This window comes from Ostrea edulis, chromosome 7 (assembly GCF_947568905.1).
Source record: "Ostrea edulis chromosome 7, xbOstEdul1.1, whole genome shotgun sequence".
NCBI classification, from domain to species: Eukaryota; Metazoa; Mollusca; class Bivalvia; order Ostreida; family Ostreidae; genus Ostrea; species Ostrea edulis.
In genome coordinates, this window is record NC_079170.1 from 17456079 (window position 1) to 17482377 (window position 26299).

Consider the following 26299-nt stretch of genomic DNA (forward strand, 5'->3'; position numbering starts at 1 on the left):
ACCACGCTAGTCTAGCGATACGATGACGTTGAAGCAGTATTGGGCGCACCGCTGGACGTCTTGGTCTGATGTTGTGCTCGCGCAGACGATTACGCACAGTTCTTGGACTGATTGGTCGAAGTCCAGGAATGCTACGAGCAGTCAAACTTGCTGTGTGGAAACGATTTCTCAGGTACACAAGTCTAATGTGGTCCTGTCGACGCGACGTCACACAAGGATGCCCAGAACGTGGTCGATCCCGAGTGTTACCAGATTGTTGAAAACTCCAAAGTGTCTTGCTACGATATTTTGTGCCATTCCAGCTTGAAGCATCCCAACAGCACGATTACGTTGGTTTTCGCTGAGTCGTGGCATGACAGAAGGGTAAATTTTGTCAAGACTAAAGTGCTTTCCTTAAGAATAGTGTCCAAACAAACCTTTTACACTTACTCCAAACAGTATTCGCCAGAAAAACTCGTGCGTACGAACACTTCAATAAACAACATGTGTTCACTAACCATGAAAAGGTATGTGCATCTGAGTCGGGTACTATCCGATATTGTTTTAAAACATCACCTTTATCGATTGTTTAGATTTTATAAATATAAACAATAAAATAGAAAAAATATACTAAATTTTATAATGCACTTTCTTTTTTCCGCTAGAATATATCTGATTCATACTTGAATATTTTATTCAACATAGATATTAACAGCAAACTAACAACACAACTTTCTCAAAACTTGACTCTAACGTTATTTATGTGGCAATATTTTATAATCACATGTATATGGTGTTTATATTTATGTCCGTCCCATTGATTGCATTTCTATTCATAAATCTGTGCGCTTTATAAATTTTAATAATAATGTCTCTCAACTGATTCGGGTGTGACCGGTCGACAGGAGATGTTTACTCCTCCTAGGCACCTGATCCCACCTCTGGTGTGTCCAGAGGTCCGTGTTTGCCCAACTATCTATTTTGTATTGCTTATAGGAGTTATGAGATTGATCACTGTTCGTTATCTTCACATTTCATTAATTCAGAATTGTAGTTAGTTAATTTTCCAGTTTTTGCCGACCATATAATCAACCCCGTTGTTGCTGTTGCTGCTGCTCTTGTTGTTTACTTCAACAGATGAATCTTTCACCTCGTTTTTGACTGGGTTTTTTCTTTGCTTCACTTTTATACCTACATGTATGAGGTGATTAAATTTATCATGGGAAGAACCCAAAAATAGAATTTTAAAAGTACCAAGAGATTTTTATAGTCATTTAAGTTCCTTCCCTAATACTAAATAATTTATATCGGTTTCCGGAGGTTCTCCATGGCTTATGAAACTGACATGCACACAGAAAGTGAATATTTGGATCATCGTAAAAACTGTATTGACATTTCTTCGGGTTTTTTCTTCATTGACACTTCAGTGGTAAATCAAATCAATCCGTATTTTTCTTAAAAATGAATGTAAACGTCTGTCTACTTCTGAGTCATGCGCGACTTTTCTCGGATTTTTCTCGAACTATTTTTTTTAATCTCCTCAATATGAAGAGTTCTTGAATAAATTACGAAGTAGGTTTAAATCATGTATTGCAGTATTACTACATCTCGTATATCGGCCTGGGTAGCGCAGTGGTTAGATTATTTGACTAGTAATTTAAACTTCCTGGGTTTGATCGCCTGTTAAATTAATGTTTTTCCCCCTTGTTTGCTACAAGAGATCACTTCACATATTTACTTAACACAGCTTACTATCAAAATTTGCTCTAAAACAAATATGGTAGTATATCCAACTTTTTTGTAGAATCAAAATAGGATGCAGGCGAATTACTCCTATGTAATGAGGTTTTTTCTTTTTTGATTTTGTCAGATTGAGCAAAGACTAACGATAAGTTGTTGAATAAACAATAACAAATTTATTAATTAAATAAATAATATATAAAAACATTCCTTTCACTCTCAACACAAATTTACATGAATAAGCAATTGACAATATGAATATCTGATATGTTATAAACACAGTTCTCTTTTGAAAAGTCCGATAGTACGTATCAGATGTAAAGAAAATGTACAGGTTTTAACTTTTGAAGTTAAAACAATATTCAAAAGTAGTATAATTTAAAAAAAGTTCCAAATATTCAATTCTCCTTTTCTTTAATATAATATTCTTTGGTTTTGTTTCTAAATTCGAGTTACTTTAACTTCATAATATAACTAATATGAACTCTGAAGACACTGTTCCGGTCTCCCGCCAATTTGCGATAAGCACGCCCAGAACGGAAAACATTCCACCACCATGCAAGCCTTGCACGAGCTATCGTCAACTCCTGACAATACACCAGGGTTCCGATGCCTCCCAAGTCTCGGGTTATCCTCTACAGAGCTACACCACGCCCTTCCATATTGTAGCACAATATCCGCATGAATTTCCGTATATCCGAATCCCGCAACTCTCTGCCTGCCTTCGGGTTGAAACTGGTTTTGTTAAACACCCATGTTCGCACTAAAATTAATTTCATTAAAAACTACCAACTTGCAACTAAACAAGAAACCGAGAACTCACAAATAACAAGATCGTGCTAGACTTATTAATACTCACGAAGTATCAGAATACAAACAAAACACGCTTACCGGCTAGGAAAAAGATGTGCCCTCCAAACACACTCCTATTTCAGTAGTTATATTTCTTCAAATGTCCTACATAGAATCTGACAGGAAAATAACTATCCCCTGAACTTCTAGGACCTGTCAACGTGGCACTCGGCTGATGTCGTTACCGTGCCCTATCTAATTTACAACCAGCCAAACCGGTCTCTTTTATACTAGCAACTAAAAATAACTCACACCCGACTCACTCTTACGATAACCCATTCGCATAAAAATCAAAACAAACGAAAAATACAAAACGCTAAATCAGCAAAACTGAATCAACTTCATTAAATGTCACGACAAATTCTATATACATTTCAATTTCTTGACTGATAAGTACCTCCTCCTAGGCACCTGATCCCACCTCTGGTGTGTCCAGGGGTCCGTGTTTGCCCAACTATCTATTTTGTATTGCTTATAGGAGTTATGAGATTTATCACTATTCGTTATCTTCACATTTCATTAATTCAAAATTGTAGTTAGTTAATTTGCCAGTTTTTGCCGTATATTATCAACACGCCAATATAATCAATCCCGTTGTTGCTGTTCCTGCTGCACTTATTGTTTACTCCAACAGAGGAATTTTTCACCTCCATACACCCCTTCTAGTCTCGTTTTTGACTGTTTTTCCTTCTTCTTTGTTTCACTTGTATACATACATGTATGAGGTGATTAGGTTTATCATGGGAAGAACCCAAAAATAGAATTTTAAAAGTGCCAAGAGATTTTAAATGTCATTTGAGTTCCTTCCCTAATACCAAATAATTTAGATCGCTTTCCGGATGTTCTCCATAGCTTATGAAACTGACACGCACATAGGAAGTGAATATTTCGATCATCTTAAAAACTGTATTGCCATTTCTTAGTTTTTTCTTCATTGACACTTCAACGGTAAGTCAAATCAATTCGAAATATGAATGTAACCTTCTGTTTACTTCTGATTCACAGACACTTACTGAATGTAGTCATACGAGACGTTTCTCAGATTTTTCTAAAACTATTTTTTTCATCTCCTCAATATGAAGAGTTCTTGAATGAATTACGAAGTAGGTTTAAATCATGTATTGCAGTATTACTACATCTCGTATATCGGCCTGGGTAGCGCAGTGGTTAGATTATTTGACTAGTAATTCAAACTTCCGGGTTTGATCGCCTGTTAAATTAATGTTTTTCTCCCATTGTTTCCTACAAGAGATGACTTCACATATTTACTTAACACAGCTTACTATCACAATTTGCTCTACAACAAATCTGGTAGTATATTCATCTTTTCTATAGAAACAAAATAAGATGCAAGCGAATTACTCCTAAAATTTCACGAAAAATTCTATATACTTGGGAAATGTCCTATACATTTCAACTTGCTGACTGAAAAGTACCGATAGTTCGGCGAAATGGTATTACTCCGACATATCTAAAAATCACATCTAAAATAATGAGAATATAAGCGTTAAGGAAGTTAGCTCCTGAGCTTTTGAGAACAAATGCGCAGGATGCTACAACTAAGTATTTACTGATTCAATACTAATCCCATTGGTGCAAACATATCACACATCTATTGCTGAACCCTATCCAGTTGAAATTTTTTTTATCAATTCAAATTTTGAAAGAGTTTGGCAGGGGCTATATTTTGTGGAAGAAGGTTTTATTAATCAAAAAGATCTAAATCTGCATGATATTACAGTTTCTTCCAATGTATCGTCTATTTTTATACTCCTATTCGTGTATTTCAGTTTTATAATTTATGATACAGGGAGCTGAGACTTGGAAGTAATTCAAATGTTGTAATTTATTAACTCGGTTGATATATTTTTCCAAACAGATTGCCGATTGTTAAAAAGGTTTTAATTAATTTATTCGAAATTTTGTATAAAAATTCAGTATTTTCGCCAATAATTCAAAAATTTGATCTCCAACCCCCACCTTTTATAGTTTCATTTTAAAGTGTAGGACCAGGCCTTGAAAATTATGTAAAATTTTAGAAATTGACATTACTCCTAATATGTCCTTTTAAACTCTCAATTTTGATATTAAGAAGTTTTTCGTATATCTAGTGCAAAAAGGTCATTATTATTTTTTCCTCCATTACTAGTGATAATATTTTTATCTGTATTGTTAGAAGACATGATTATGTATCTATTTTATGTAATGATTGATTTGTGTTGATTATGTTGTGTTGACACCAACAGTAAAATCTAGTTTAATTGAATAAATTCTAAGTACAAAAAGGTCATGTTTAGAACACTGTAGCTCAATAACAAGCGTTGCAATCCCAGTTTTTCTTTTTAATTTCCTAATTCTCCTTCAATGTAGAAATCGAAAATACAATTCCAAAAAAATTGACATTATTCCAAATCTCAGTTGCGAACCTCTTTAAATCATTGAGTTGTTTTATCTATTTCGCCGAAAACGTGCATTATTCATTTTTCCCTGCTTCGTAGCATAAATGTTAAATAAAAGAATCAACACTTAATGATTAAGCATACAAGGAAAAGTTTCATCAGCCTAAAATTCCATTGAAAACCTAGTGCAGTTATTGGTATGAAAGCCGATTAGTATCAAGGAAATTATTTTCTCCTATAAATACGAGACAGTGATCTTCCGTTAAAGATTGCTTGGGTAATTCAACACACAATAATGATATCCCGTGGGGATCCGGGTTAGAATAGGTCCTCAGTACCCCTTCAGAAAACCTAGGTCCCGTGTCACAGCAGGTGTGGCACGATAAAGATCCCTCGATCCTGCCCAATGGCCATCCGCGCCGAGCAGAGGCCTAAATTTTGCAGCCCTTCACTGGCAGTGGTGACGTATCCGTGTAAAACTTATACGGTCGTATTTCTGATGCACTAAATGCGCATTTCGACAAATAATGTCTCTTCAGTGATGCTCAACCGAAAGGTTTGAAATCCGAAATAACAATAAACTTGTAAGAGCTATTTTAGGGACAAACAGAGTGCCGAAAAGTGGAGTCAAACAAAGGATAAGAACTATGCATGAGGGAGATAATCCTTCATTTTGAAACGAATTTCTAAATTTAATCACAGCAATTCAATATACATCCGTATTTTCAAGCTAGTAACGAAGTATTCAGCTACTGGGCTGTAGCGACCCTCGGGGACTAACAGTTCACCATCAGAGGCCTCTACCCAGGGGTCATAATGTAAGACTTATATGGTAGTAATTTTCATGCACCAGACGCGCATTTCGACAAACAATGTCTTTTCAGTGATGCTCAACCGAAAGGTTTGAAATCCGAAATAACAATAAACTTGTAAGAGCTATTTTAGGGACAAACAGAGTGCCGAAAAGTGGAGTCAAACAAAGGATAAGAGCTATGCATGAGGGAGATAATCCTTCATTTTGAAATGAATTTCTAAATTTTATCACAGCAATTCAATACACATCCGTATTTTCAAGCTAGTAACGAAGTATTCAGCCACTGGGCTGTAGCGACCCTCGGGGACTAACAGTCCACCATCAGAGGCTTCCACCCAGGGGTCATAATGTAAGACTTATATGGTAGTAATTTTCATGCACCAGACGCCAATTTCGACAAACAATGTCTTTTCAGTGATGCTCAACCGAAATTTTTGAAATCCGAAATAACAATAAACTTGTAAGAGTTATTTTAGGGGAACACAGAGTGAAGTATTCTCGAGAGGGACGTTAAACAACATAAAATCAATCAATCCAGATACTTGTTATAGGGCAGTTTCTGTTTTATCTGTCCGTCCTTAGATATTACTGTGCTACGATGTGTATACATTCGTCCTTCCACCACCACCCCGCCCATCCGTGCGGGGTTTCCTTTTCTATTTTTATTTCTCCATCATATCTCAAGCTGAAATTTATATTGTAGCATTCTTGTGAGTCAATCTAGATCATTTTTTAATTTTGATCCAATTCGATCTCTCTTGCTGGCGTTTTCCACTTAGTATGAAATTTAACGTTATATGTGAAATGTGCATGATTTGTCCGTCTACATGTAACTCTTATCAGTTCTCTACATGTTATTCTTATTGCAGTTTTCAGGAGAGGATCATCCTGTTTTACAGATTCTTCTACTTATCATTTGTATGGGTATTGAAGATCAGCAAGTGGCAATAATGTTGATTTTCTTCAATTCTTGAGAACATAACTGGTTGTTAAATTTAGTCCACTTTGAGGAAATATGAACGGTACATCACTTGTTTATTTCACTTCTCTCAAAGTTTTCAAGTTATGAGGCCATTGTAAACAATTACAAGTTGATGTGTGCGTATTGATTTGGATTCCCAACATTTTTTCCTTTGATGGTTGAAACAAAATCACCGATTGTTGAACTTAGTCAACTTTTCAGAGATAATTTACACACAGAGCTCATTACTTTTCTATCTACCTCTTGGCAAAGTTTTCATCTACACGTACGATGATTGATTGCATATTGTTTAACTCGAGAATATTTCACTCATTGGAGACGTCACCATTGCCGGTGAAGGGCTGCAAAATTCAGGCCTATGCTCGGCGCTTATGGCATTTGAGCAGGAAGGGATCTTTATCGTGCCACATCTCATCCGAAGGACCGCCCCCATTTAGTCGCCTCTTACGACAAGCAAGGAGGTATTGAGGACCTATTCTAACCCGGATCCCCACGGGATTACACGTAGGATCTTTTATCCATGTGATGCAAAAGAAAGTATGTCACAACTTGATGATGGCTAATAGTGTCTTAAGTAAAGGTTGGGGCAATTTTCTCGTGTTTCCTAATCAATTTCCTAGAAAACAAACTTCCTAACAAAAACTTCGATTACCTGTCATTGTTGTCTAATGTGTGTCATATCATTTGTTAGGCCATTCTTGGCACACTGATTTCGACTAAGGAAAACTCCGTTTACCTGATTGAGATTTGGGGCTCACGGCGGGTGTGGCCGGTCGACAGGGGATGGTTACTCCTCCTAGGCACATGATCCCACCTCTGGTATATCCAGGGGTTGGTGTTTCCCCAACTCTTAATTTTGTATTCCATATAGAAGTTATAAGATTGACCATTGTTTGTTATTTCTACCTTATGACGGGAATATTATGTACTGTTTCTGGTACTCTTGTTGACAAAATATCAAGTATTTTGTCTACGGTAGTAAATGACATCAATACAGTGTGCATGTGTTAGTCTATGTTCAAATTGTGAAAAATATAGGCCATCATCTCGAGCCTTCCTTATCTTTTTTCTAGTAATTTCGAGATCTTTTCTCGTGATAACGAGATAATTATGAGCACGAATTACTTGATGAGGCTTTTTTTAACGAATTTTGGACAAATGTGGACTTTAAAAATATGGCTTGAATATGAATCTAGCAGCTTAAGCGTGACATGAATTAGAAGATGTAAAAGTATTGTCTGTCCCCAATGCTAAAAATATTATGAAATCTTGACTTTCACTTATAGTTTATCATTACGAAAACTTTGTATGTTCATTTGTAAGATTAATAACATTGTCATTTACTCCTAATTTGACCCTTATGTTAATGTATATATAGATAGTGTTTTGTACCTCCTGTAACATTCCATGGTTTTGTTAAATTGATCTATATTTTCCTACCCTATAAACCATCGTAAAGGTTAGTAATCAGCGCGATTAAAACACAGTACTATTTTTCCCAAACTTAAGTTTCGAAACAAAGTATAAAATTGTTGTAAAATATTACTTACCATTTTACTTGAAACGTGCAGCAATTATAAACACTTCTGGTATATCTCGGGGTCTGTGTTTACGCAACTCTTAATTTTGTATTCCTTATAGGAGTTGTGAAATTGATCACTGTTTGTTATCTTCACATTTTCTTCAATCGCATCTTTTTATTCATTATGTATTTATTGAACCAATCGGTAGATCTTACAATTAAATGCAGGGGAATATGAAATTGTGAAACTCGAGAGTTTTGTATGTAAATTTGGAGAAGACTTATATGTTGAATTTATCCTGATCTTCTTCTTCATTCTCATTAAGTATATGCAAATCTATATGTCACTTACTAAATCACGCTATCAAAACTTTCAGAAGGTTATATTTTACATGTGATGGAGAAAAAATGAAAAGTACTACAAAAACTACACTTCCTCTTGTACAAATTGGAAAAAAGAAGTCTGAAGGTAATATTCTCTCAATTCAGAAAGGTAACATGTAATAAAAAGGATATTTGTTTTGTAGTGAATGGAATGGAGAGCACAATTAACCGTCAGATACTCCACCTATATCTATGGAATTTCCAAACTACCAGACTACTGATATCGATAGGTATATATAATTCTGTTTTACAAATCTGATTCCAAGGTAATGAAAATGTCATTGCAGAGATACATTATTGAAAGAAACACAAGGAAATACAGATACATGTACATAATAATCAATTCATATATTTTCAGTTACTAAATCTGTTTGCATTTAAAGCTATGTTATACGGTGTGTGTGGTTTCACGTGGTTTGAGGCACAAAACGAATGTCGTTTAGTCGGACAAACTCTTGGCTCAAGATCTAACACAACCAAAACTTTCTGGACCAGTTCCAATAAACGTCGATCTTTCTGGATTCACAATCTCGGTAATAGATCTTTAAAATCATGTAGGAATCGTATCAATCTTTGCTTTGTAACAACGTGAAAGTCTCTGCTGCAGTTGATATAACGTGATTGAAACAATACATTTATTTCAATTGAAATATACGTATTGACAAATCTACCTTCCTTTTGTTCGTACAGTATTTCCAGAATCTGTTGTATATCAATGTATTATTGTCATCTTCTTAGATATCGTAAAGCAAGATATATTTGACTAAGAATAATTCTAATGATATTCATTACCTTCAACCACTTTGGTATTTTTCACTTAGAGATGACACATAAAGACAAGCAGATACAAAAAATACACATAAATAACGCAAAAATTTGCATTTTTATCAAATAACAAATATCTTATTAAAAGTATGCGATTCCAAAATCGGTTCAATTCAATGCCACTGCATGTTTTCTTTGTGGTATTTTAGGATGCTGCAAATACTCTGATCTGGACCCTGCTCTGAGAGACGGTGCTGTCTTTGATATGGCTTATTCTTCTGCTGGTCTATGCCAAGAGCTTTGCATGGAACAAAACAAAAAACCATTTTTATTTGGCATTAAGGTATTCAAATAATCTGTTTAAAAATATTTTATATAGATTATGGATATTTTACGTATTTTAAAAAGGGCATTATTCTATATTAAGACCGTGAAAGATTGGGAAAAGTACAACGATTGTCATCTGTTACAGTCAAAACATTCGACATCACATTGATCACAATGAAAATGTTAGGTACGATTCAGCAAGCACAGAGGTGAAAATGGGTGCAAAGATGTGATATCTCAAGAAATTATACATTAATTATTATTGATTTACTTGTATTCTATTATAAGACAATGAATGTACTAATGATATGTGTTGTGATACAAGATTGAAATTCACCTAAACAAAACTACAACCCGCCTTAAAATGGTTGACATAATGCCAAAACGGCGTAAAACCATAATCAATTAAACTACAATTTTAGTCCAATGTTTTCACGGCCGTCCGCACTTAACCCTATCTACTCTTTTCATTTGTGACGTCATTTTACTGCAACAGATGACAATCTCTAGTTTTGGCAGTTCATGTTTCGCGGTCTGGGACTTGTATTTGATGGGGCAATTTTCAATGATAAGTTGATCAAAAAGATTATATTGTTAGCAAACACTAAACCTTTTATTGAATATAATTCATTTTTCGAGAAAAAAAATATGTTTAATCTATTACATTGTATCTATCGTTCACATATATTAGTAGCTGCAATAATGTAGCCCTATCCAATTTTTTTTTATTCTGACGTTTTCGGGATAGGGCTACAATTCCATAGGATCTCCGTAATGGTGCAAAATAATTTTATGAATAACCGATAATAAACTCTGTGTATTGGTCCCAAATGTTGTTTACACCAAAAGGAGTACCAACTTTGTGCTCGGGCATGTCTAATAAAGGTGTTTTTCATTAAATATAATGTACAGCATGCAAAATTCTTCGTCTGCTCCGCCATGCTTGTTATCGCGAGATCTCGTAGGTGGATCTAATGAAAAGCCTAAACATTGACAATCAGCGCGAAAATGTAGTTACTCGAGCCACTTCGACAAAGGAAAGAAAATCATATTGTTGCAGAAAGAATTTACACTCTGCTGTTCGGTTTTTAACTTGATATTAAATTCAAACCTTCTCAATACCGACGAAATAGCTTTCGCCTCCATACTTGTCCATTGATGTAAATACCACCTTATATGGCATATGCAAATGACTTGACAACCGGAAGTTGAAACTTCAGTACATCAAACATGGCACATAAATATGAATCGAGAAACTGGGATTTATCGAAATTGTTGAAAACGGTAGAATAGAGCCTCACAAATCTAAAGTTGCAGGTTGTAAATTTATATATTGACTAAGAAACATAGAATATCATTTTAATTACGTAAAGAAAGTCAGGAAATGTTTAGAATGAGCGCAAATGTTGCGGGAGTGAATCACTCCCGCATTTGCACCATTACGGAGATCCTAAGGAGTTGTAGCCCTCTCCCTAAAAAAAAAAAAAAAAAAAAAAAAAAAAAAAAATCAGAGAGGGCTACATTATTGCAGCTAATATATTAGGTAACCCAATATATCAAATTAAGCATGTTTCCTCATGGTATATTATCCATCAAAATTAAAACTTTTTTAAAATACACATTGTTACAAAATTGTACAAAATTCATTTCCAAAATATTTCCTTTGTAGGATCAAAAGTGTGTTTGCTTTAAACGCAGCACACCAATATTACCTCCCCTGAACAGATGCAAACAACAGTGTATGGGAACCTGTACGTCTGGGAATGGATCAAAATGTTCCCAATATCGCACATATTTATCTGGTAACTTCACTTACATTTCACCATCATCAAATATTTGAGGGGCCTCCTTAGCCGAGTGGTTAGAGCATCGCGCTCAAAATCAAACGGCCTCTCACCTCTGTTGGCGCGGGTTCGAATCCCGCTCGCGCCAGTAAGTGAGAAAGTTTCCCAGTTTACTTTCGGAATGTCGGTGGTCTCTTCCCAGGTACATTGTATCTGGGGTCTCTCTTCCACCAATAAAAACTGGACGCCACCAGATAACTGAAAAATTGTTGAGTGTGGCGGAAAATATCAATCAATCAATTATCAAATATTTGTACATGCACGGAACTTCTCTGAGCGTCTAACTAAGGCCACTCGCATATCATGCATCCGTAATTGAAATATTGTCTTACAAGAAAGTAGGTGTTCTACTTTTTAAAATTTCATTGTAATTTTCTTGATTGATTAAACGTGTTATAATTCATACCCACAAAACAATTATACCAATTACAGCTCATATTGCTATAAATCTTCTTTATGATATTTGCTTACCATTCCATGTACCGTAATTTCAAGACTCCAGTGGAACATTTAGTGTTCTGACACTAAACGTCTTCAACGTATCATGGATCAACATATAATGAATTGAACTTGACTTTTAAGAATTCAAAAAATAGTCCTTAAAGTCAGCAATTGATTTTATGATCCTTGCCGACTCTATAAACTACATACTACATACCGATTGTTAGACCGTTCTTGGCACGCTTATTTTTACTACGGATAACTCCGTTTACCTGACCAAGATATAGGGTTCATGGCGGGTGTGACCGGTCGACAGGGGATACTTACTCCTCCTAGGAACCTAATCCCACCTCTGGTGAGTCTAGGGATCCGTGTTTGCCCAACTATTTATTTTGTATTGCTTATAGGAGTTATAATATTGATCACTGTTCGTTATCTTCACCTTTCATGCATGTTTTACAGCAGTTGGAGGACAAAGGAATGACAGATTTCCCGCTACCTATCCTGGCTGTATTGTCATACAGTGCACTGGTGATACAAGCTATAAAGTTCGACATTGTGATTCGAATTTTGCATCAGCTTGTAAAATACAAGGTAACATCTAATTTTTGTCCTTTTCATATTTTTTTTTTTTTTTTTTTTTTTTGAATTTCATTACAATTTCTGATAACGTTTTCCACCTCACCTTAAATATACAAAATTGCATGTAGCTCAATTAGCGAATTTTGCAACATGATCATTGCGGTTGGTCAACCAAAAGGGTAGAATCTCTCTTCGATGGGTAAACATTAGTAAATATCGTTTAGAAACTTCTAGCCAGCACTTCAGTAAATGTCTACTAAAATATTGCAGAGGTCATTTTTTTTCCAATAATTCACAGGTGTCAAGTTAACCTATAGCGTAAATGCGATACAGAATTTACCATAGAAATATACATGGAAGCTATATTTTGAAATTTTCTAAATAGGAATAAAATTGCAGAGTTTGAAAATGCTATGCAAGCATATTGTCTTTATAGCCCTGAATGTAAAGATGGCGTAACATTAAAGGGACGTGGACACGATTTGAGCTGAAAATTTTCAAATTTTATTTTTTGATTTTTAATGTTTAGAATGCTTAACTAAGGTATTACTAGTGATCAGCAAAAATTTGAATGTCAGTAGTCAAGGTACATGGGAGATACAGAGGTCACTAGTCCTTGTTATGTAAATAAGGTTCGTGTAATGTTTTTGTTTACATAGGTTAAATAAACTAGTAAACGTTTCTTGAAAGCAGATTTTTTCAATTTATAAGGAAATTATTAACACAATCAAATATTTTCTAGTGTTTAGCACATATCATATTGTTTTAAACAGGCTATTTTCTATTAAACAGTCTAATGTAGGCAAAAACATGGTACGAGCCTTGTTTACAAAAGAAAGAATTGCGAGTGTTGTATCTCACTTACCTCAACAACTGATATTCAAATTTTGGTCGACTATTAGAAATACTTTAGTTAACAATAAAAATGAACAAATAAAATTTGAAAATTTTCAGCTCAAATCATGTCCATGCCCCTTTAATACGCAATTTCTCTGAGTTTTCCAATAGTTGTTTCCCTTTGTTCAACTCTTACGTACGTTGAGACGCAAAATAAATTTTCGTACAGACGCGGTGGGTACAAACTTATTGCTTCGTTCATATGTTGCCAAAAGGATTATATACCAGCTGTCGTGCAATTTCCTGAGCTTCAGGGAAACACAAATTTTGAAAGTTTATGAGTATTTAATAATAAAATAACGCACACAAAAATCGATAATCATCGTCTTTGTAGATAATGGTATCACTCGTGTCAAAGAGGAAATAAATAATGATTTCTTATTTAATTTGATTTAATGGCCTATTGTTTATAGGAGTTATGAGACTGATCACTGTTCGTTATCTTCACCTTCTATTTCAAATAAATTATGCTTCATATGCTCTGTCTAATGCATACCAACAGCTGATATAGACAAAATTTACGCTTTCATAACTTTTATCGATATCTACGTGACTAATCGATAATATATGTACACATCTTGTACCCACCCAAGCGGTTAATAGAATAATGAACGTACCTCCATTACAGAACAGCTGATATCTCAAAAATTGTGATTTGGGGCATAAAAAGAGTGATTTGCGTCATTTAAGGTAACTCCATGCTCGCAGTTTTATCTGATTCAAGTTTTTAAAATGTATTTATTTCCATTCATTAGAGTTAAAACTAACAAATTATCAAATAAAATATATAGGTCATCACACTTTTTAAGTTGTGAAATATACATATACAGAATCATGTATCACAGTGAGAAAATTGCAAGTTTCCTTAAACAGTGTTATCAAAATTTCAAAACAACTGGTTATGACGATATAATCGCATTCATAACAATTTCATGAATCTGTTTCTTCACAAAAATATACAAAATGTCTGTAAAAAAAAATAAATGAAATATATCGCGTAATAGACTTGATAAAGAAATCAATAAAAACATAGTTATTGCCCTTGGGTTTAATATTTTAAAACTTATCGTTGATTATTCATCTATAATTTAGACTTTTGAAGTAGTTTATTTTTAACAAGATTTTTTTACAATAACTATCGGATTGATTTTGCAAAATCTGATGACATCATAGGAGGGTGGAATTACTTTAATTCAACTCTAATATGTACTAGCATAGTTCTTTACATAAAGGTATCGTTAGATCAAATACTATACAGCTTTACGTCAATTCATCTAAGGGAATTAATCATGACGTATTCAAAAGCATATGTATGTGGATGAGTGGAAGATTTAGAGGAGGTCCCCTTTTGCGCCACAAATCGGCAAGGCATTACTGGTGTGTATAGATGAAAACTCCAGAAACTCCAGATTTGGCACATAAAATGGCTGAGTGTTTTGGTAAATGTTTGACTTTCACATGTACACCCCTTTCAGAAATCCCGGATCCTTCCCTGTGATTTTCCCTCCATTTTCTTTTCTTGTAAAAAAAAAAAATGTCTCAATAACGACAGAGATACAGTTTACAAAGAAAAAAATAGACCTATATGTACTAGTATTTGAAGAGTGAAGGCCCCCTATAGATTCTAGTTTATTTCAAACATGGCTTTTAGATTAAGATGGCGTTGTCAATGGAAAGCTTCACATGGTAATAAACAGCAAATAATTAAAGATTATATATATATTCCAGCTTCTTGCTTCTTTGAAGTATGTCCCTTGGGGCTAGAGCAAGGCATTGAATTCTATTTATGGATCAACCCTGTCACGAAATACATCTAGCCAATCTGCACTATGCGATACAATTAAACTCGTTCTATTCAAACTTAAAACTAAATATAGCACAAAACAATAATCTATCAACGACGCCATGTAATATACTGTGTGATGTAATACACGATAAAAATGAATCGTTTCGAGAATTTACATAATAAAGCTAACAACAATGGACTAACGTTTGATTTTTGTCGTACATGGTTTCTATAATGCTGAGATGAATAATTAAAATTCACAAACTGAACTTGCCTTTTCCAATGAGCCTGACAGTTACCTATCTAATCAACATAGATCTGGATTTAGAGGATTTTTTTCAACAAAAAATATTTCAATCTTTCCACTCCTCAATTTCAAAAATCGGTAGGGCAAATCTAGTGGGTCAGAGAGGATACATGTAGTCCGAGAATCTCGTCCATGTATGCTATAATGAGCTTGACGCTGGAGAGGAGTTTCAAAGATTTTCTATAGAAGTATCCTTGAATATTATGTTCACTATTGAACAATGACTTAAAACTAATTTGGAAGTGAATGCATCATTGTGCAATATGTAGTTGTACAATATAGTGTAAATTCATCTATAGTTCTGCAAGAATATGCCTGTAGTACTACAATCAAGGATTCCCAAAACGTTTCCATCACGGGAAAATTATATGTGAACTGTGTTATTGACAGTAGTCGAAATAAATCCATGAAACCGTTAGATCAGTGACAAAAATCGGAATAACTCACTGCCAACTATTAATTTATTAATGTCTAGCTGTTGATTTTCATTGGCCTCAATATTCACTAGTTCGTAATACACTAACTGCGCATGTGCGATTGTTATAAACAATGTCGGGGGAAATGCTGACCGGTATTTATATCCCTCAGCTGTTTATTCTTATTTTTTTCATTTAGGTTAAGTATATTGCACTGTTAAAAGTTGATATCATCATATTATCTCAGATGTAATAGAAGACAAAACACGCATAACATATTTACTTCAGAAATTTTATTTGTGTTTGGCGTGTTTGGTCGCGGTGAATAATATTGGCCAATGAATAAATAGGGGCGGCCGCCGGGTCGCCCCCCCCCCCCCCTAACAATGTACAATACAAGTGGCAACCCCAAGTGGGCTTAATTATGCACTGGGTAAAACAACTTCTCAAATGCACAACGCCACATAAACAATGTTATATCGATGCAATATAATTGATCGAAGGGCCAATATCCTATGAATATAAATGTCCAATTTTTCAATGGGTCAATATCCCATGAATATAAATGTCCGATTATTAACTTCAACGGGCCAATATCCCATGCAATACACATAATTGTTGAAAGTCAAAAATTCAATGTTTAAAAACTTTGTGAAAATGCGCTATTTGCACAACTGCAACTTTACAAGTTAATATCAAAATTGATCCATTTGAGGTGGGGTTTGACGAGAATGCCACATACACACCAGTGCATGCGCCACCAATATAAGTGACCTAAATATTGATGATGTCGTCACAACTCCACCTCAAATAGTCACCGCTGACCAGCACCATAGCAGTAAAAGCGAGGCGATATGATGATTGACCATGGGTACCAATTGTCATGACCACCCATGAAGCGCTCAATTACCACCTGTAAATTAGTAAAAAAAATCATTTCCTAGTTGATACAAGTGTACCCCGTCCGTTTAAACAGCTAAGTAAAACTAGCATTGAATTGTGGATGTTGGATGAATGCCCCTCCCAAGAACACAACTGATCTAGGTACCACTCAATCTAATCGGACCCTAACTTAACTCATTGATATAATCTGTTGGAATATATCCATGACTTCCTAGGGAGAGCGCAAGACAAAACAAGCTTGGAATCAGGAAACAAACCCCTACACTCCGATAAGATGGGTCTAATGACAGGCGTCTTATGTGTAAGCCATCTATGTTGCTAGCTCCACCATAGATGATGACAATTTTAGGTGTATTGTCTGAATGAATTTTTACAGGTATTTCAAAGATCTAAGAGGCTCTTACCACAGCCTCCTGCCACTAAATATGTGCGTTGGGACAGTGAGACTCATGCCTCCTGTCCTGCAGGTAGCAGCATTGTTGCTCGCTTGATGAAAGCAGACCATGCCATCCACACCTTAACTGGTGATTTATATTAGCAAACAAAACTAATATGAAGCAGTACAAATTGCTGTCTCACCTGATATACAAGATCAAATTAATGATCCACTCGTAAAGGGCAACTAGTTTGGTTTAGCCAATCCGAATGCAGCATTTAAAAGCATTAGCTTACATGTACCAACGGCCAGAGGCCTGTAGCTTGCCTGAGCGCCCCTGGTGAGTCATGATTCTAGCTGCTCCTATTTGTAGGGATGGCAATTATATAGCTTACTATCAATGCCTAGAAAATTTAGTGTTTGATACAACACTGAAGAGAATTGATATTAAACGAGTCAGTATTTGCCGGAATAATGATAACACAGGGAGTCTGGACATTAGGACAAGCTTGTAGATATTTGATAGGGCGGGAGACTTGTCTGGTGTTTTCAATGGACAGGATGGTACCTAACCGACCTTGGTCAGTTTTGGAATGTACTTGATAAGTAAACTAATTGCTGAATCTTGGATGGAAATGTGCTAAACCTGGATGATTTTATTCGGTGAATTATCCTTTGAGAGGGTTAATTCCCCTACCCTCAATAAGGCGTGATAAGCAGGGTAAAGCAGTTCTGAATAAATTGTCTCGTGTGAGTCGGGCATACCAAATGCAACTAAGGAACCATTTGATTTAAGATTACTATGGTAATAGGGAGGCTCAGGGCTCCGTCATGATTACTTTTTCCGCAGCCTCTAAATGTTAAACCTATCAGGAAATGTTTCATGTCACTACATTCTGCAGTGAAATGCAATAGCGGAAGTAAATGTTCTCGCCGTGGATTGTATGTACCCAGGATGGACAATTGAGTTATAAACATGAGCATGAGCTCAAATAGTGGTGGTCATTAGAGACTCAATTGCTGCAGTAGTCTGAACTGATCGAAGGCTTGTAGACCTACTGAATATGCTTTGTTAAATTTTAATGGTGACCTAAAGAGGCTGTTTATTTTATATACAATAATACATTGTGGAAGGATGCTGGAATTGCCTGGGGCTGTTGGTTGGCTGTATGAGCTAGGTCCCTAAATCTACTCCACTGTTGACGAGATATTGCATCGGGCATAGCATTATGTTTATCCTGAATGTGTTGTTTCTGAAATTGTAAAATGTTTGTTAAAGTTACAAGCATAAGTGTCATAATAAGGAACATTACCTGGTGAGATGATGGAGATTATCAATAAGGTGAACCAAAGCTAAGTCAACAATATGCAAGATGATTTTATGTTTGTAGTGCGTGATCCCATGTGTAAAGGCCAAAACCATTCATAATAATTCCGAAAAATGATGTCACAGATAATTAGTATAACTGCCAAACTTGTTGGCCACTGAAGGTGGGCCCACTGTCCCTCACCAAGTAGCCCCCCCCCCCCCCCCCCCCCCCTCCTAATGAAGCGGTCCCTGAGCTATCCGTGAAAACTTGGTTGTCTGTGAAATATATAACCATATGAAATTGGTAAGAAACTCAACCAGATCTGCATGACTGGTTGAATAGGTTTAGTAATGTTGACATGATAGAGTTTGAGATATTTTTTATTAAATGCACGAAATAGAGCAGCCAAAAGGCAACATTTTAACTAGATATGATAAGCCCCCTTAAGTAAAACCGTAATAGTTCAAAGTCCCCCAGAGATACGGGTTGGCATTTGTCCTCAGTACCCCCTTGCTTGTCGTAACAGGCAACTAAATGGGGCAGTCCTTCGAATCAGACAGCAAATTCCGAGGTCCTGTGTCACATTAGGCATGGCACGATAAAGATCCCTCCCTGCTCAATGGCCACAAGCGCCTCTCATAGGCCTAAATTTTTGCAGCCCCTAACCGACACGAAAGATTCTTGAGAGGGACGTTAAACAATATACAATCAAAGTCCCCTGTATAATTTGGTATGAACCTAAATGGAGTTTAATGTGTGATTTAGCTAATACCACCCTCCCCTGTTGACTTACGGTATTTATATTTGGTGTTAATAAATTAAATGCATGTTCCTTTTTACATTTAATGCATCTGTGCGTCCAAGAGCGATTGGGTCTCAACTCAAACATGAAGCTATTTAGTTAAATTCTTAGCATATCCCACCCTCGGGCATAAGGGGGTGTTAGTGGATGTCCTGTAGGGCACTCGAAATTCAGTGTCAATTTCTCGCCAATCTGCGTAGGATTTATCCATGCCCTAATACGATTTTGATTCATAATAATTAATCCAGTCATGTGACAGTTGTGCACCCAGCCTACTGTCTTGCATATATTTCAGGAACTGTTGAACTCTTTCAGGATATACAGCTGTATAAATGCTTGTGAAAATAATAAATGCCTCTGTCCACTTGTCTATGTTTTGAATTTCTTGTTGTTTAGATGGGCTACCAGTTAGCCCCTGTGATCAATAGATAGTATGGATAAGATTTGAGTTTGGTTCTCTGACTGGTAGCGGGTCCAGATTAATAAATTTCCCCCAATATAATTTCATCCCTGGTTTTTGGCACGCTGCCAATATCTACATAAAAACCGAAAGAAAAATGGGTTGACCAACTGATATTGGCACGAGACCTTGAAATTAACTAATAGAGGTAATAATCAAAAACGTGATGATATAGCTCAGTCTGTTTGTTGCTTGTGTAGGCCTGACGAAATTGTTGGGTATACTTCCGGCAACTCTCCTGGGAGAGGGGGTGGTGGGATGTTGAGACGACGACTTTTTTGTGTAATGGTGGTTGTGTTGTCGTTGATACGTGGCCGTATAGCTAATCTCTGCATTGGTGTTGCTCATCCATGGCTGGTTTGTGTGACCTTGACTTGTTTGTTTTTTTTGGCAAGGTATGCGTGCAAAATTAAGTATCAAAATAAGATAAAATTCATTTTCGGTTTAGCAACCGCTTGCCAAGACTTTACAAGCAAGATAAATTTATCATGAAAGTGAACCTGACCGACTTACAGATGAATTATGTACTCGATGTGATAAACATGGCGTAGGTGGTTTAAAAATGCAGCACATATTCAATCCAAAAGCAATAATTAACCATCCGACAACGTGGCGTACTTAAATACTTGGATATAGGCCTCTAAACTTGAAAACAATCTCAGTGTTTAATGCAATTAAACAGACTTTAATTCATATTTTTAAAATTTGAGATGTCTGAATGGTCTGACCCACCAGTTTGTTCGGCTGCTAGAATAGAAAGGAGGATATGACGTAACTGAGGTTATTTATTACTAGGAGATTTTTAGAGCCGAATATGCACTAAATATTCCGTAAAACAAAGTCCTAATCATGCAATGAATCATCCCCGAGATAAATAGGCGTATTCTTAGACTTAGCTTGAATACGCACTATTATATGCAAAAATTCAAATCCAAAAATATCCACAAAGTTTTGAGTCCATCGTTGTATGGTTCCCTCATCAGCCTCTTCGACTCGAGAATCGTCGTTATTGTGCCCGGTAGATAATTAAGCAATAGATAAATAAAAGGAAAATACACAACAAAATTGTAATTTAAAGCAGTTCCACCGTCCTCTGACGCCATCAAAATCAATGGTTTATTTGGATTTAGGCATGATAGATACATTTTGTAAATTTTGTTGGAGTCTTTTCTAATAGTTATGGTAAAAATCTTGTTAAACATAAAAATATTTCAAACGTTGAAGTTGCATATGAATAATCAATTATGTTCCAAAACATGAATCCGTAGGCAATAAAACTGTTTTCATTGAATTATTTATCAAATTCATTATGCGATGTATTTCCTCTATTTTCCATAGACATTTTATATAGTTTTGTAAACAAAAACAAGTTTTATGAAACTATTATGAATACTATTATATCATTATAACCAATTTTTGCTGTTTCAGGTAAAATTGCAATTTTCTGACTTTGATATATGATTCTGTTTATGTATATCTCGCATCTTTTAACGTGCAATTATCGATATATCATATTTGATAATTTATTTGTTTTAACTTTAATAAACTGGAATAAATACACTTTCCATAATTTTATAAGATAATAATGCGATTATGGAGTTACCTTGATACAGGTTGCTTTCCTCTATTCATCAAACTGCGTATCCCATCAGAACTATGGATTTATCATATTTTCAGAAGGTGAAACGTTTGGACTCCATGGAAGATTGTTTTTTGACATATTAGAGGAATGAAAATGAAGATTTTGCATATTAGGTCCTAATTGTTAAAAGACGTATGAAAAGATTGTCTATCGTAATTCATAAAGAAAATTATAGGTCACAAACCAAAATTTTATTATTTTCAAGCGGAGGGGGGGATTATATGGAAAAATATCTTACATTGAATGCTAACAAGCCTTCTCTTATAGTTGTATCAAAATGGATGAAAGGAGCTATCAGTAAATATAATTAAAGTTTTAAAATGTTTAAAAATAACTTTAGTATTAATACTGTAATCAGATACAGAGCATCAGACATCTGCAGTATATTGTCGAAATGCGCATCTGGTGCATCAAAATTGGTACCGTATAGGTTTTACATTATGACCCCTGGGTCGAGGTCTCTGCTGGTGGACTGTTAGTCCCCGAGGGTCTCTACAGCTCAGTAGCTAAGTACTTCGTTACTAGCTTGAAAATACGGATGTATGTTTAATTGCTGTTATAAAATTTAGAAATTCATTTCAAAATTAAGGATTATCTCCCTCATGCATAGCTCTTATCCTTAGACGAATTTGGCTTCACTGTTTTTGGCACGCTGTTTTTGGCTATATTTAGCTCTAAAATTTCACATTTATTTCGGATTTCAAACATTTCGGTCGAGCATCACTGAAGAGACATTATTTGTCGAAATGCGCATCTGGTGCATCAAAATTGGTACCGTATAAGTTTTACATGTGGCAAGGGTTTTACTTCCCTACCAAAGTAGGTCGCCGTGCATGTGTTTTAAAATTAAATGTATTTTGTACAAAAATCACAATGAAATTCGCCTGGTTTTATTTTTTCAAAATGAACTAGATTCGGAATTATGATATCATCAATGAAGTTTTCCTAAAATTACATAGCTTCGGAATTATGACATCATCATTCACATTTTCAAAAATGATAGATTTCGGAATTTTGACATCATAAATGACGTTTGAGCGCAGGCTTAACATACCGAGTCTCAAAGAGAACCAACGCATTTGTATTTGCCTATTCTCCTTCGAATCTACATAGATTGTCAATAACTATCTAGCCTTCCTTCAATGTGCTTTAAATGTACAGTTGGTATTTGACACAATATCTGTATTTTTGGATATCGTTTTCCTAAAAGTTGTCTTTGATAAGAATCACTCCAAAACATACCACTTAGGAGTAGAAATATTAGTTTCTTTCATCCGCATTAGGAAATATTCCCATTTCGCGTCCACTTCTGCTTCATATTTAGAAATTTGATTGCAAATAGATAATGGCAAATTAACAACTCAACTTTATAACAAACGGGATTATTTCAGCTTCTTCATCGTCAACTTTCCATATTTATGTAGCAATTTTCCATTATCACCTGCACATGATGTTTACATCTCTCAACTGATACGCGAGAGCTTGTTCTGCGTACATGTATGGTTAGTTTTCTAATCGAGGCAGGTTACTGACAAAGTAGTTGATGGTGGAGGGGTTTCAACAGTCCCGTATAAAGTCAGCATTTCGCAAATTCTATGGTCGTTATAACGATCTAGTTTGCAAATACAACCTATCATTGGGTCAAATGATGTTTCATGCCGATTGTTAGGCCGTTCTTGGCACACTGATTTGGACAACGAATAACTCCGTTTACCTGATCAAGATATGCGGCTCACGGCGGGTATGATTGGTCGACAGGGGATGTTTACTGCTCCTAGGCACCTCATCCCACCTGTGGTATATCCAGGAGTCCGTGTTTACGCAACTCACTATTTTGTATTGTATAAGAAAAGTTAAGATAACGAACAGTGCTCATGTAGGAGTTATGAGATATTTCACTGTTCGTGATCTTCACCTTTCATATAATAGATGTAATTTATTTGTATTTACTTTTCATTTCAGATTCCATCAATGAAATATATCATTCACATCGGTCAAATATCAACTCCAAATACGCGCTGCTGCGAAATTCTTTTAACTACTTTGGAAAACACGTTGAATCTTTTTTCAAGAATATATGTAAATCAAGCATTAAAAACAATGAAGTACCAGTGTGGATTGCATTTTCAAGGGAGAATTACATTCGTTTTGATAAAGGTTTGTAACAATTTTCATTTGACCCTCCTTTGTATTTGTAATGTTTTACTCCTATTAGACTGCTTACGTTTCTTTGTTTTTAATCAGGGGAAATGTTATCCGATATCGACAAACGAAACACCATGGCCTGTCAGCTTTGTAAAGATGGTTGTCGATTTGAAGATTGCGACACTGATGTCCGAGAAATAGTATGTTCAAAGGTAAAATGAATGTAGTTGTATAATGTGACCTCGTCTTTGATATATCATTTGTTTAAATTTTGTAATAGACAGTGTATTTACTATTTTTACGATATTTACAAAGATGATTATCCTGCGAGACAGACGCAATCGAGAGAAATATTTTTTGTTGAGAGGCAAAATTGATAAACTTTTAATGGTTTCAATTCAATAGAATCCCGGCTAGGTTAAGGTCTTCATTGTTTAATGACTTTCGATTATACGCGTTTTCTTTTTTGTTAGCTACATCTCAGTGTGATTAATTTACGAATCATATATGTTTATCTTCATGTTTTTTAGAATAAATCAATCATGTAATGAACGATTTATTTACAGAATTTTGTTTAAATGTCAATTACATGTAATTGGTATTTTGCTTAGTAAATTTATCGACAAGAAACTTTGTTTAAAAAACATCTACCTTTGATTAGACTATATTGACTACCACGAAAACAGCTCTGAAGATGACAGTCACAAAACCCAGCATTTCCAACACCGCAGATATCTCAAAAACTTCAAATGAAACAAGAGAAATCAAAGTAAGGGAGACGACTGAAGAAGGTATTAACTTTAGCGACTGCAAATTTTTCAGTTTTTTCAATCTCCAGAGTACATTTCAAATCTGTATTCATTAGCATTTTACATTTATTGGTAATAGTAAATATGCAGCTTGTATGCGTGATCGAAACTTATGTTGTAAAAACTTATGTTGCATAATATTGTGAATTTAAACAAAAACATTTTGGTTTTTTTTAACATATCAATATTTAGAATTCTGTCATCGTTGACTTTGCCACAATCTGCCTGACCGTACCAGCATAATGACAGAACGTTACAGCGCTATACTTTTAATTTGTTGCAGTGTCACGGCTTCCTCATAATTATTCTGACCAAACATTGTCCTACATACTGGCGACAACGACATCAACAAACAACGGTAACTATTTTTATAAGTAATATTTTTTTTTAAATTATGATATTGTAATAGTAAAAAATATTAAACATAGAAATATCTGAATTTGAATATGATCGGCATTAGTACTTGAAGATAAACAAATCACATTTGATGTCATCAATTTTAATTTCGTTTATTAAACGAACCACACAGACAGAAAATCGCTTTCAACTATGTTTTCGGGTGTTCTTGCACTATGCTTGGTAGTTGCAACAAGTTTGGTGTCCTTAGGATTGACAGTTGTTTGCAGAAGGTATGAATAGATGCATTGAATACAATGAGATTGTAATACTTTTCATAACATCTCAAAGTTATCTTATTGTACACTTTTTACGCATTATATAGTTACACTCACACACACACACACACACACATATATATATATATATATATATATATATATATATATATATACTGCTTCATCAGATCACAGTGAATACTAAACACTGTAGTTCAATAAAATTTCCAATTGTCAATTATCGGGTAGACTTTTACTGTATCTAATGTAAATTTTGAGCAGAAGGAAACGAGCATCAGCTAAAACTGAAAGAACAGAAAGACGCAAAGCACCATCAACCGGACAAATAAAGCCAATCCCTACAAAGAATTCAAAGATGGACACATTAGCCGAACTTAAAACCTCCGCATATGCATTGGCAGATAACAGTAGATTTGAACAAAATTGTGCCTATGAAAAGGCTGACAACAGCAGATTTGAAGAGTGTGTCTATGACGTGGCAGACAACAGCAAGCTTAAAGAAGAAAGTCCCTATTCTGAAGGGGGAGAAGGACACTATGACCATCTCAGGGACACGACTTCTAGAAGACAAATAGATGAAGATACATATAACCATATCGCACCTGCAGGATACGCCACCATTTCCGAATATGATGTAATGCGAAAAAAGGAAAATGACCAATACCGTCAATCACAATTCCCGACTAACAGTCATGCACATGCTTATAGCTGTGTCACCCTGGAGTTGTATGACAAAAAATGGAAATATTTAAAACCACAGAAAAGGCTTGGATAAAGACAATGAACGAAAATATCACTGTGACAGTCGCGAAAGGGGTGAAAAATATGGAGGAAATTGCACATTTCAAGACAAGATACACTCCGGCAACATAATTATGAACACTTTTGCTTGCAATAAAAGTGCCCTTGAGAACAACATTATGGTATGCTTGACTTGCACACAAAGAGTTGTACATGTCAAATATATGTAGGACATTCCTAACTTAGAGTTACAAACTTCTATAGTGTGACAGACAGACAGACAGATTAGAGATCGTATATAAATTCAATGATCGTCGTATAATGCAATGTTTATTCTTTTTATTAAATTACAATTATGAAATTGTTCATATTTGTTTATGCTTTCGAGATTTTATACCAGGGAAATACTCGGTAGTACACTAAACTCACATACCTCTGA

The 26299-nt window shown here is 35.2% G+C and overlaps 1 protein-coding gene across 2 annotated transcripts; it reads left to right on the top strand.

Annotated features, from left to right (window-relative positions):
• The first annotated feature begins 3432 nt into the window (after window positions 1–3432).
• On the top strand, window positions 3433–26226 carry LOC125655761 (uncharacterized). Of its 2 annotated transcripts, XM_048886261.2 has the most exons (12): window positions 3433–3519; window positions 8816–8902; window positions 9056–9205; window positions 9647–9780; window positions 11434–11566; window positions 12512–12643; window positions 23493–23687; window positions 23775–23887; window positions 24337–24466; window positions 24768–24842; window positions 25014–25113; window positions 25381–26226. In XM_048886261.2, the coding sequence occupies exons 2-12, from the start codon at window positions 8824–8826 to the stop codon at window positions 25892–25894; spliced, it is 1755 nt and encodes a 584-aa protein (XP_048742218.2). In that variant the 5' UTR covers window positions 3433–3519; window positions 8816–8823; the 3' UTR covers window positions 25895–26226. The 2 variants fall into 2 exon arrangements, with proteins under 2 accessions (XP_048742218.2, XP_055999519.1); XM_056143544.1 differs by lacking the exon at window positions 25014–25113.
• Window positions 26227–26299: the final 73 nt, after the last annotated feature.

Bases quoted from the DNA above. Each gene is read 5' to 3' on its own strand.
- LOC125655761 (XM_048886261.2), top strand. From the start codon at position 8,824: ATGGAGAGCACAATTAACCGTCAGATACTCCACCTATATCTATGGAAT. The intron at 8,903-9,055 runs GTATATATAATT...TTGCATTTAAAG, and splicing joins CAGACTACTGATATCGATAG to CTATGTTATACGGTGTGTGT. The intron at 23,888-24,336 runs GTAAAATGAATG...ACCTTTGATTAG, and splicing joins GAGAAATAGTATGTTCAAAG to ACTATATTGACTACCACGAA.